The sequence below is a fragment of the Papio anubis genome, chromosome 17 (assembly GCF_008728515.1).
Source record: "Papio anubis isolate 15944 chromosome 17, Panubis1.0, whole genome shotgun sequence".
NCBI lineage: Eukaryota > Metazoa > Chordata > Mammalia > Primates > Cercopithecidae > Papio > Papio anubis.
Genome location: NC_044992.1, coordinates 11,362,300 through 11,375,909, shown reverse-complemented (window position 1 = coordinate 11,375,909; position 13,610 = coordinate 11,362,300). Strand labels below are relative to the sequence as shown.

Below are 13,610 nucleotides of genomic sequence, written 5' to 3'. Positions count from 1 at the left end.
ATACCGCTACAAGGCTGGGAACAAAACACATGCCCATTTCACGCCAGTTCTGTCTCTCCAGAAGTCACCACTTTCAATTTCCTCCACCATTACTTTCTCTTTTTTTTTTTGAGATGGAGTCTCGCTCTGTCGCCCAGGCTGGAGTGCCCAGGCTGGAGTGCAGTGGTGCGATCTGGGCTCACCGCAAGCTCCGCCCCCCAGGTTTAGGCCATTCTCCTGCCTCAGCCTCCCGAGTAGCTGGGACTACAGGCGCCCGCCACCACAACGGCTAATTTTTTGTATTTTTAGTAGAGATGGGGTTTCACCAAGTTAGCCAGGATGGTCTCGATATCCTGACCTCATGATCCGCCCACCTCGGCTTCCCAAAGTGCTGGGATTACAGGCGTGAGCCACCATGCCCGGCCGCCCACCATTACTTTCTAGATTTTACTCCTTATTGATAAAGAACATGCTTATGCTGCTGCTTTTTCATTTAAGACATTATCAAGGGACTTGCTACTGTAGAATGTTGAGTATTCATAGTTATCGTTACTGACTTCCTTTCCCTCTCCCCATTATGGATATATCAAACTTTTAGTTAAATTAACACTCAGTATGCCCATGAATATAACTATTGTTCACTTTGGATTAATTTTCTTTCTTGTATATCTTAATTTTTTTCTGAAATTAATGAATGCCTTTATTATTTGCTTCCTGATGAGGTGACTTTGGGCCAACACCTGAAAGAACAGCAGGGAACCATGGAGATACTTGGAAGATGAACCTTCCGCAGAGGCAAGCACTAGTTCAAAGGTCCTGGGGTGGGACTGTGCTTGCAGCGTTTAAGACCAGCAAGAAGGCTGGCGTGGGTGGAGTTGAACGGCAAAAGGAAGAGTGGTAACTGATGCAGGAGAGGTGGCACAGGCAAAATAATAGATGGCCTTTTAGGCTATGGTGACATCTTTGGGTTTTATTCTGAATGTGATGGGAAACCATGGAATATTCTGAACACAGAGATGACATGGTCAAACACCTGTTCTTACAAAAAGATTACTCAGACTGCTGTAACAGGCAAAGACCGTGTTGGAGTATGGGTGGGAGCAGAGAGAGCAACCTAGAGGCTATTGCCATAGTTCAAGGCAGAGATGATGGTGGCTCGGACCTAAGTGTTAGCAGCATATAAAAAAAATCCAAAGCATTTGAATTTTGGATATACCTTGAAAGTAATTTGTAGATTGGATGGGAGTGTAAAGTGACATGAAGAACCTGTTAATTCCTGTTTGTCCCTCTCTAATTATAGGGAAAAGAAACTGAGGAATCAAGGACTTCAGTGACTTGTACCAAGCTATACACTATTTCGAAGACAGCATCTATCATATTACCTGGCACATAGTAGGCACTTATTAAAAATGAATTTTACTTCTGTTGTCTAGACTTCAAATCCAGTGTGATCATCAGTATTCTATTCCATCACTTCTCAAGTTACGCACCTATTATTTATTTCAATCTATCAATTAATCAAATTAACCAAACAGTATTTATTAATGTTCATTTTGTTTGCAGTTTTGTGGAAACAGAAGTGATAACTCTGGTTATGACACCATCACCACCATCACCACCACCAACAACAAATATTTACTGAGTGGCTATCATCTGTTAGCTACTTTTCACACACTAATCTCATTTAATCCTTGAAACGATGTAATGGGGACGGTATTACCATTACTTCCATTTCACAGACGAGAAAACGGAAGCTCTGAGAAGATAAAATTATTCCCAGAGTTGGCCGGGTGCGGTGGCTCATGCCTGTAATCTCAGCACTTTGGGAGCCCGAGGCGGACAGATCACAATGAGGTCAGGAGATGCAGACCACCCTGGCTAACACGGTGAAACCCTGTCTCTACTAAAAATACAAAAAAAAATTCAGCTTGTATGCTGTGGCAGGCCTGTAATCCCAGCTACTCTGGGAGCTTGAGGCAGGAGAATGCAACTCCAGGAGGCGGAGCTTGTAGTGAGCCGAGATCACACGCACTGCACTCCAACCTGGCAATACAGCTTGTGACCTGGGCCTCAAAAAAAAAAAAAAAAAAAAAAAAAAAAAAAAAAAATTATTCCCAGAGCCACAAAGTTAGTAAGCAGTGCAGCCAGTATTTGAACTATGGTCATCTTAGGAAATATAAAACCTGTGTCAAAAGAGCTTATGAAAGACATTTGTCTTCTTGGCAAGGAATGATCAGTGAACAAGACATGAAGGTGCGTAAATAAAGTGGTTCTATCTTTTGTGTTCTGGAAATCAGAAACAGAAGACAAGGATCTGGAATGTAAGGTTGATTTTGAAATTTGGGTAAGATTTAGACGGAATGAAAGGAGAGGGGCCCTAAATGAGGAAGAGGGAGGGTACAGTCTAATCAAAGGCCTACAGATGAGCAGAGTGTTGCTGTGAGGGGCCAGAGAGAAGCCCGTCTGGCTGGAGGAAAGCTTCAGGCTCAGAAACAGTGGCACAGCCAGGTAACACTCTGATCCTGGCCTACCCAATGATATAGCAAATTCCTGTTGGAGAAATTTTGTGTTTTTCATTGCAGTAGAGGCTCATTTAAGAACTTGATTGGACTTGGACACCCTTACTTTTAGGGCTTCCCTATACCACATCACAAAAAATACAAAAATGCACTCACAGCTCACATCAAATATAATTGTTTTTATAACCATACATAATAGGATTTTACAATGTGCCTAGTTGAGGCCCTGAGCCAATAGATGCTACATTCCAAAGTGAGGTATGAGGGGACTATGCAGAATTCAAGAAGGCTTCAGAAGATGAGCTTTTTTTGACTCCAACCCTTTACTCTAACTGAGGATATAAGAGAGTCAGGAAGTTAGAGATTAAGAGGAAATTTTCATGAGGATTACTCGTGTGTCCCACCCACCATGCCTTCAAGGGAGGATGTGGGGCAGCCACCTCTTTTCGCAGAAAATATGGAAGGAGGGACTTCAGAAAGACTACTCAGTGAGCTCAACATGTTTCTCCTGCAGTTTGACTGGCACAGGGGACTGGGTGCCCTAACTTATATCCCAGAAATCTAGAGTGCATACAAATAGCGGGCTAGCCCCGAGACATGTGGGCAGAGTATTCGGCATGGGAGGCCTCTTAAGCTTGTTCCGGGAAAGGTGGTGTGGGAATCTCCAGTGGACCAGATGTGAGCCACTTGCATGGCTGAGCCGCCATAGGTTGTTTTAGAACTTGCCTAAGTGTTTCGTTTGAAGGAAGAAAGGGAATTGCCAGACTCTCGGGAGAAGGCAGAGAAAGCAATCTGTAGGGGTGAGGTCCCCAGTGACTGGTAGAGGATCTCCAAAAAACATATGTGAGCATTTCAACAGATAAGGGGGCAGCTTTCCGTCCATCTCAGGTGCCAACTCATAATGACTTGAGTCTGACTGCCCCCTTTTTTCCTTCCACCTTTGCCTCTCAGCCATGGTCATCCAAGTGGGAAAAAAAAGTTAAAATGAAAAATGAGGAAAGAAAAAAGTGGCTAAGCCTTGTGCCCTCCCCACCTTCCTTCCAGAGTAAATTTATGAGTTTAATTTAGTTGACATATAGTTATGTGGTTGCCACTTAATTAAATACTTACCAATTTTGATTTTATAGATTAAAAAGTATATTTTGAGGCTAACATCTTATTTTATTGTCTTTTCTTAAACATTTAACAAAAGAACCTTAAAGGGCTCGTGTGTCCCACAGAACCTAACGGGCAAGATGGTCCTGGGTTACTGGAGAAGGAAGATCTCTGGGACTGGATTTTGAAGATGTAAATTCAAGTCTCTGCTCTAATATCTAAGTTTATGGCTCTGGCCTAGTCTGTCCTCCTCCCTGGGCTTTGGTTTCCTTATATGTGAAGTGAGGAGTTTGGATCAGCTGACTTTTCACGTTCTAGATGGTTCTAAGATTCCCATCTCCGGGTTTCATTGGTAGCTCATGGAACCGAACAGACAGTCCTAAGAAATGTTTGCTTGCTTAATGAGTAAATCAGCAACAGCTGGAGCCCACCCTAAACCCTCCCAACACTGTCCTTGCATCTCTTGGGAATGCCAAGGTGGTCTCTGGGTCTACCAGCCCCTGAAAGATGAGAGGTATGGCAGACAGTCCTCTTACCTTGTTGAGGGTGTTTAGGGCTGCCTGCGCTGCCATGAGTGCTGGCTCTGCCTTTGCCAGGTCCTCCTCACAGTCTTTCTGCTTCTGCTTTACCTCTAGCATGATGAGGGCCACCTTCTGCTCCTCCTCATCTGCCATGGCTTTCTCTCTGCTCACTTTGTCAGTCTCCACACCCACCACCTGAATCAGTTTGTCTGCATCTTCATTTTTCTGCTTCAGCTCCACTTCCTGGGCAGCCAACTTGGTTTTCAGATCATCCACCTGTATTGGAGAGGCATGGGACTTATCAGGAATCATGATCAGAGGGACTGTGGGCACTGGACTAGTCACTGGCCTGTTGGGCATGACCTGAGGACCCAACTCTGCAGAGCAGAACAGATGATAGCTCCTGATACAAAGGTACAAAGCTGTGCTCTCAGATGGGACCAGGCTCCCCGACCTGGGTTTCTTTCCCAGGAACTCTGGATGTCCTCTCTCCACCACAGTAAATGTGCTGGAACATTCTAAATTACATGTGCCCTGACCTTTCTTTTTTATTTCTTCTTTCTTTTTTTGAGACGGAGTCTCACTCTGTCACCCAGGCTGGAGTGCAGTGGCGTGATCTCGGCTCACTGCAACCTCCGCCTCCTGGGTTCAAGAGATTCTCCTGTCTCAGCCGCCCAGGTAACTGGGACTACAGGCATGCACCACCAAGCCAAGCTAATTTTTGTATTTTTAGTAGAGACGGCGGTTTCACCATGTTGGTCAGGCTGGTCTCGAACTCCTGATCTCAGGTGATCTGTCAGCCTCAGCCTCCCAAAGTGTTGAAATTACAGGCGTGAGCCACCACACCTGGCCCTGACCTTTCTCCTTGATGCCAAAATGGCTTAGGCTGCTTCTCATTGACATTGGTAGCTATAGCGTATAAAGCTTCATGTACTTAAGATAATACTTTTCACAGAGTAGGCCCTAATTTAATTAAAAGTGGCGAATGTGGAGTGTGCCAAAGATTTAAACAAGACACAAAAAGGGAATGTCTACTGTGAATCCTGAGAGACTGAACGTCCACATGGACAATGACAGACCATATATAAAAACTGACCTCTGATCCACAATCTGAAGCAACCTGCCCAGGAACCAACCCCTTTTCTACAATAACCAGCCCAGGAAGCCAGCTTGCTAAGTCAGACTTGTAGGAAGTCGGACTTCTATCTCTAGTAATATTCCAGGAAGACAAACAAAAACTCCTATAGCAATTGGCTCCAAATGGCCAGGACTTGATTAATGATAAACAACTTCCTTAGTTTTTATCCCCGCTTCCAACCGTGGACCAACCAGAGAAAGCCAAACATGCTCCCCTAACCAATCACATAGAACACTGGACTTCCAGTGAGCCCGCCTACCACAGGGCATACTGGAAGCCTTCCCTGTTTTTACTATAAAGTTTTTCTACTTTTCTGCCTGCCTTTGAGTGGCTAAGCACAAGTGATGGTGGCTGACTTTCTTGCTAGAGCCAGCTCTGAATAAACAGCCTTTGATTGTTCTCATGTGATTGGTCTTCATTTGTTTACACAATCCTTACTAGAAATAGATGGCCAGATTAAAGTGGAACAGTAAGAGTCCCAGTGGCCAAGGCCAGCTGAGTTTCCCATCCAGCCCAGCCTCTGAAGTCATATGTCACCTGGAGGCAGTAATAAAGTGATGGGAATATCAGCACCTGAGAAAACATCTATTCTGCTCATGAGCTGGGAGGCAAGGACGGTTTTCTATCTACATTCAGATCAGCTGAGTGATGTGATCCCTGGACCAGCAGCATCAGCATCACCTGGGAACTTGTTAGAAATGCAGACACTCAAGTCTTAATCCAGATGTACTGAATCAGAAATTCTGGGGGTGGCAATCTGTTTTAGCGGTGACTCTGATGCCCATCTAGGTTTGAGTGTCATTGGCCTAGTGTAATGGCCTTTTCAGATGCAAAGGAAAGACACAGACCTATTTATTTCTAGAAAGTAAAGAAGCTATTTGTATTTGCAATATGGTCCATAAACTTTACATTCCAGAACGGCCTCTTGCCTCTCATTTTTCTGCAGTCTATTTCATGCAACAACCAAAGGTTACTTCAGAGCTCCTGGAACACATCAAACACATTCAAATGCTTTGTGATGCAAAATGCACAAGGGGAAAAATAAAACTGAGGCTTAGACGCTGCTGATAACTCCCTTTTCATGGCAGATCAAAAGAAAAGGAAAGAAAAGGGAAAAAAGAGAATGCTCTTTAATTTTGTGTATTCACAGAAACAGGAGACATTGTGTTAACCTCAAATGGAGGCCTGCTCCCTACAACTCGTCTTATATTCACGAGTTGAAAGGTTAATCCGTTTCCATCTCCCGTTGTTCAGCTGCAGAGAGTTATTTCTACAGGGACAAAGATGCAATTGTAAATCAAAATGATTGAGCGGCATAATCACTTCAGTCAGCAAACACACCAGTAACTTTTTGTTCCTTTTTAAATCTTGGGAGATCTGAGAAAATTGAAGTGGCTTTTTTTTTTTTGGTTGTTTTGTTTTGTTGATTGCAGATATGGCTTATGACCTCAAGCCCAAGGTAAATAGCCACCAGCACTGTGAATAGGAGCTTCACAGCTCTTAAACCATGACGTGGAGTGACAGGAGGGTCCCATCAGTCAGAATTAGGGCTCCCCCAACCAAGCTTCAGAGGACGCATAACTCAGGTTCATTTTATGGTTCTTCTGCAATAGAATGAGAAGTTGAAATGGTCACTTTACATCTTTCTCTTCTCCCTTATTTAAAACATCCCAGCTATACTTTGGAGGTCTCTTTATTTAGACACACCCACACTTGGATGGGAAGGTTGAGAGGGAGCATGCCATAAACACAGAAGAGACCCTTTTCCTCAGCCCTGCTGGTGCCCTGAATCGGGACCATAGTAAATGGTGCTGAGTGAGTGCGGTGACAATGCAGTGGTGGTGGGTGACCCTCCCTTCTTCAAGGAACCAGGCACGTGACGCTAAAGAGAGCAGTCAGGCTTCCCACGATGTTTCTGCAGTGCTCCAGTCAGCTGGGGCATCAAACTGAGAAGGGACTAGAAGAATTGAAAAGGAGTGTTTTCCCTGCATTGCCTATGGGGGAGAACTCTCTTTCTTCAGGCAGCTCTAGGATTTGGGGAAAGATGGGATAGCATCACTGGTGCCAGAGAAAGAGAAGCAGCCCAGGGCAGTCAGCAGCAATAAATACTCCACTGAGGGCTGGAGACTGTTACAGTTTGGATATTTGACCCTCCAAACCTCATGTTGAAATTTGATCTCCTATGTTGGAGGTGGGGACAAGTGGAAGATATTTGTGTCATGGAGGTGGGACCATCATGAAGAGATGAATGCCCTTCCTGTGGGGGTGGGTGAGTGAGTTCTCACTTTATTAGTTCCCTTGAGAGCTGATTATTTTAAAAAAGCCTGGCACCTCCCTCCCCTCTCTCTCTTGCCTCCTCTCTTGCCATGTGATATCTGCACACATTAGCTCCACTTTCCCTTCCACCATGGAAAGAAGCAGCTTAAGGCCTTCATCAGATGCAGACGTTGGTGCAGTGCTGTGTACAGCCTGCAGAACCATGAGCCAAATAAACCTCTTTTCTTTATAAATTGCCCAGCCTTAGGTATTCCTTTAGCACAACATAAACTGGACTAAAACAGAAACTTAGAGATATTTTCCTGCTTACTCTGTGTCCATATAGTCATCCAACACTTTCTGATACGAATTTGCATTTCAAGGAAGCTTTCCTTTTAGATACAGATGTCCTACCTAGGCCTGTAATATTTGCCTGCCTAATAAATGTTCACTTTTATTCTGGTTACTTAGTTTAAGTTTCCTTTGGAGAACTCCCACTTCCAAATCCTTATAGTTTCACTGGGGTATTCCAGCTGTCATTTGATCCTGCCTTGCCCATTGAGAGTATCCAAGTCACAGAGATTCTTTAGCTATGGGAAAACCAAGATGTACAGAATATCATGCAAGTCTCTAGCTCCAGCCCTGTTCAAATTAAGCTCTATCTCTGACTTTTCAGTTATACGAACCAATTCATTCATTTTATTTTGTCGTTTTGCCTAAACCAACTTTAGTTGGATTTTCACTGGTTGCCATCAAAAAGGTCTTGATAACTACATCATGTAATCTCAAGATTTTCTCTTTCCTCTCTTTACTTTCCCTCCCATCCCTTCCCATCTTCCCTTCATTTTTAGTTTTTTCTCACTAAATGAATTTGAGTTAGAATTTTCAGTTACAACCAAAAGAATCCTAATACGTCATCATGAATTATGAAACTTTCAACTTCAGGTAAGTTTGATGACCTGAGACTCTTTGAAAACCCCAAGATAAACTGAATTTAAATTTCCAGATTGACAGATGTGTAGATGAAGTCCTATATGTAGGCAATTGGCAATGACCTTCAGGTCTTTTATAAACATTTCTTCAATCCAACAACCCTCTCTTCCTCATGACTACACCTGAGTTAGATGTAGGTGCTGGGAGGACTGTGGTCTCTGAGCAATGCCAATGAGGGACAAGTGAAACGCAAGTCAGGAAAGGGGGACCTGGCAATGTCAAGAGAAAGGATGCAATGACACCAGCTGTGAGACTTCAGCTGACACTGATGCAAAAACAGAAGATGCCACCTCCAGATCTGGTTGGACCAGCATTTGTCACCAGAGCCAGTGAGAACTGGAGGGGTCTGCCAGGATGTTTCTTCACACCTTTGGAAACCCAAGCCCACCACAGAGAGAAGAAGGAGGAAAAGACCCTCCAGAGGGAAACAGGCCTGTGGGAGAGTTTTAACTCTGAACTGACTGCTCCCCAATGACTAAGTTTTTAACTTGATGTGACTACGTCACAATGCAATGCAAGATTAATATTAAGAGCTTTCTACTCTTAAATGAATAAGATGGATCCAGAGCCATGTTGAATTCAGCTACAGAAAAATAAAGTTACATTTACGATCAGCTCTAAGAACGAAATTATAAGACTAAAGTTTATGAACTTTGACCAGGTATGGTGGCTCATGCCTGTAATCCCAGCACTTTGGAAGGCCCAGGCAGGAGGATCACCTGAGGCCAAGAGTTTGAGACCAGCCTGGCTAACATGGCGAGACCTACTAAAAATACAAAAATTAGCTGGGAGTGGTGGCACGTGCCTGTAGTCCCAGCTACTTCAGAGGCTGAGGCATGAGAATCGTTTGAACCTGGGAGGCAGAGGTTGCAGTGAGCCGAGATTAGGCCACTACACTCCAGCCTGGGTGACAGAGCGAGACTCAGTCTCAAAAATGAATGAATAAATAAATAAATAAGTAATTAAGTTCCTGAAGTTAACAATATAATTGTTAATTTTTGTCACTATTACAATTATCATTACTACTTCTAACACAATTATCATTGCTAAATAGATTTGTCTTTTATCTGAGCTAAGGCCATAACATTCATTTTGTCTCCTCCCACCAGATTACTAGCATCAAAACCTCTCATAATCAAGCAGTAGGATACCAACACAAAATAACTCAAGTCCTTAGCCTTATACCACTATTTTCATGGTATACTTCGGTCTTTTTATACCAAAGGAACAACTGCAGATTAAGAGTTTATTACAGAGATAGGAACCATAGATACCATTTTTACTAGAAGAATCATTACTATAACCATTGCTAAGTGTTTATGGAATGAATACCATGCGCACAATATTGACGAGAATTATCCCCCACCCCCACTCTGAGCTCGCAGGTGATGTTGGGACTGATCAATGTTAATTTGCCTCTCCACCCATCATCTATTCACCTATCCATTTATTCTCCCATTTGTGGGGTGCTTGCCATGTGTCAGTTCCTGATGCTAAAAGATAAATGAATCCTGGTCTCTGCCCTTGAAGGACTAATAGCAGCAGAGCTTGATAGATGCAGGAGAGGAGACGTAATTCAAGGATGGAACCAGAGAGAAGGGAATGCATAACTGCTCAGAGTTTAGAAAGGGCTTCTGGAGCAGCGGGGAACAAATTGTTCAGGTCTTGGAAGTGATGACAAGGTGGGGGCACATGTAAAGATACAGAGATGTGAACCAGTTGTAGAGTTTTGGGGGCACTGCAAGAGTACTGTTGGACTCTAGGGTACAGTGTGGTAGAACTGAGGAAGAAAAGGATGCAGAAATATGCAAGGGTAGTGCTGGTCTAGGATGCCACTAGCACACGGTCTGGGGAACTAAACAGAATGCTATTCATTCAGTAATTTATTCATTCAACAAATATTTAATGAGTGCCCACTTTGTTCGGGCACTATCTTTTTTTTTTTTGAGACAGAGTTTCACTGTTGTTGCCCAGGCTGGAGTGCAATGGCACAATCTCAGCTCACTGCAACCTCTGCCTCCCAGGTTCGAGTGATTCTCCTGCTTCAGCCTCCCGAGTAGCTGGGATTACAGGCACATGCCACTGTGCCTGGCTAATTTTTATATTTTTGTAGAGACAAGATTTCACTGTGTTGGTCAGGCTGGTGTTGAACTCCTGACCTCAGGTGATCCACCCGCCTTGGACTCCCAAAGTGCTGGGATTACAGGTGTGAGCCACCACGCCCAGCCTCTGATTTATGTTCTAAATTGACCACTCTGGCTGCTCAGCTGAGAATAGACTACAGAGGGGGCAAGAGTAGAAGCAAATAAACTAGTTAGAAGGGTCTTGTGGCTATGAAGGTAAAAGATATCCATGACTCAGCAGCAGTGCTTTGAAGAGGGTGAGACATGGTGGGATTCTGGCCATATTTTGAAGTCAGAGTCAATAGTGATCTTCTCATGGTTTGGGTATGGGTGTGAGAGTAAGAGGAGAGGAAGAAGAACCAAGGATGTGGATCACCTGAGGTCAGGAGTTCAAGACCAGCCTGACCAATATGATGAAACCCCGTGTCTACTAAAAATACAAAAATTAGCTAGGCATGGTAGCGCATGCCTGTAATCCCAGCTACTTGGGAGGCTGAGGCAGGAGAATCACTTGAACCTGGAAGGCAGAGGTTGCGGTGAGCCGAGATTGTGCCATTGCACTACAGCCTGGGTGATAGAGTGAAGCTCCGTCTCAAAAAAAAAAAAAAAAAAAAAAGAAGAACCAAGGATGATCCCAAGAACTTTCGCCTGTGTGGGTAATAGAGTTTGAATATACGTCCCTGAGAAATTTCATGTCAAATTGTCAAATGTTGGAGGTGGGGCCTGGCAGGAGGTGACTGGAACATGGGGTATAGGTCTCATGAATGGTTTAGCACCATTCCCTTGGTACTGTCCTTGTGAGAGTGAGTTCTTGTGAGATGTGGTCATTTAAAAGTGTGTGGCACCTCCTCTCCAACTCTTGGTCTTACTCTCATTCTTACCATGTAAGATGCTTAGTCCTCCTTCACTTTCCTCTATCAGTAAAAGCTCCCTGAGGCTTTCACAGAAGCCATGCAGATGCCAGTGTAATGCTTCCTGTACAGCCAGCAGAACTGTGAGTCAATTAAACTTCTTTTCTTTATAAATAACCCAGCCTCAGGTATTTTATAGCAATGCAAGAACGGCCTCACATAGTGGGTGATGCAAGAGGTAGTGGGTGCTGCTGGATTGAGAGTTCAGTTTGTTGAAATCATCCAGGTAAGAAGGTGTAAATCAAGACGTTGAAAGTAGGGACTTGGCTGGGGATGGTGACTCACACCTGTAATCCCAGCACTTTGGGAAGCTGAGGCGGGTGGATCACTTGAGGTCAAGAGATCGAGACCATCCTGGCCAACATGGGGAAACCCCATCTCTACTAAAAATACAAAAATTAGCTGGGCATGGTGGCAGGTACCTGTAGTCCCAGCTACTGGGGAGGCTGACGCAGGAGAACCGCTTGAACCCAGGAGGCGGAGGTTGCAGTGAGCCAAGATCACGCCACTGTACTCCAGCCTGGGTGGTACAGTGAGGAAAGAAAGAGAGAAAGAGAGAAAGAGAGAGAGAGAGAGAAAGAGAAAGAGAGAAAGAAGAAAGGAGGGAAGGAAGGAAGGAAGGAAAGACTCAAGAGGACAGAATTGAGAGATATTTAGAAAACATAGAGAATTTATTAATTTTTAAAGGTGGGAACTGAGGAAAGGGAAGAGTCTAAATTACCCCCCAGCTTCCGGCCTAGGGAACTGGATAGATAGAAGTATCATTCATTGAAGTAGAGAATATAACATAAGAAGGTCATTGTTGATGGTTTCAGATGCTGAATCTGATGCCAATGAGGCAGGCAGTTAGCAGGTAATCGGCATGATTACTTGCAGGCAACTAAAAGCAATGCAAACGAGGCCAAACAGGTTAGCACAAAGACCCACCCCCTAGTAGAAAGGAACTGCTCTAACAGGCTTAACAATAAAGACAGATTGCACACATCCTGCTTTAGGCACAGAAAAGAATGTAACAAAGAAGAAACCAGCTGAAACTGGTTAAATCCAAGATGGCCAAAAACCTGACCAGCTGTCAACCCTTGGCTTCATTATGTCCCTATTACCATAAAATTTCCATGGGGAAACCTCCCACTCCCATCATGCACCTGACACTATGATAGTTTCAGATGAACCATATTTAGTCAAGAAAAGTCCTGATTCAGGGAATTGCATGCCTATTTCCCAGAAAACTCTTCCCTTATAATAGAATATTTTGTGCCTTCATTATGCTTTTCCATATAGTATGTGAGCCCTCCATGTTGGGCATGGCTTGTTCTTTTTAGCATCCCGGCATTCCTCTCTTGAGTGTGTGCATAAAGCTTACATACTATCACTTTGGTCTTGCTTTCAAATTCTTTCATGTGGCAAAGACAAGAACCTGTACAAGTCCTGGCAAGACCAGGACTTGGGAGGATTCTCCACTGTGTGCAGCTAGAGCTGGAGTCACTTAATGGTACAGCCAGGCATCCCCTTGTTCAATAGAGATCACCTAAAACAGTAACACAGAAACTGTGCTTTCTACAGTCTCTGCTCAAAGACCCAGGCTCTGTACAAAATAGAATACTGGGTTCTGCCCCATGATCAAAGTATTCTTACTATCCCTTACTTCCTGGCAACCATTCTTCACACAGAGGGGCCAGCAATTCCCAGAGGATAAATAGACAGGAGGGAGAACAGGGCTGGTGGAGAATGTTGTGAGGGCATGATAGGTGGTGAAGAGAGGAAGGACAATGGGGAGGTGGAAGATGTTTTTAAAAATCAGGTAGTACTGCATTCTGAGATTGTATTCTATGCCGTTTGCTACAGATTCAGAGATTGAAACAAACAGAAAGTGATCAGGAGAAAAGATGTTACCTTTCTATAGCAAAAGTAAACTCCTAGGACCTAGACTGGGATCTGTGTAGCTTACCCTGCCCTGAACTGGAATCCTAAGAAGGGGTTTTCATCATCATACAAAGGGAAAGACAGGGGTATCACAGATAATTTGCACATGCCATTTGTTGGCAAACATTGAGTTTGAACTGATCCCATGTTGC

The 13,610-nt window shown here is 44.0% G+C and overlaps 1 protein-coding gene across 1 annotated transcript in view; it reads right to left on the bottom strand.

Moving 5' to 3' along the window:
* The window catches only part of DNAH9 (dynein axonemal heavy chain 9), a 381,289-nt gene that overhangs the window by 122,816 nt on the left and 244,863 nt on the right, over positions 1 to 13,610 (bottom strand). Inside the window, exon 49 of the mRNA XM_003912358.5 lies at positions 4,130 to 4,390. Coding sequence (XP_003912407.4) covers positions 4,130 to 4,390 — 261 coding nt within the window. The remainder of the gene's footprint in view (positions 1 to 4,129; positions 4,391 to 13,610) is intronic.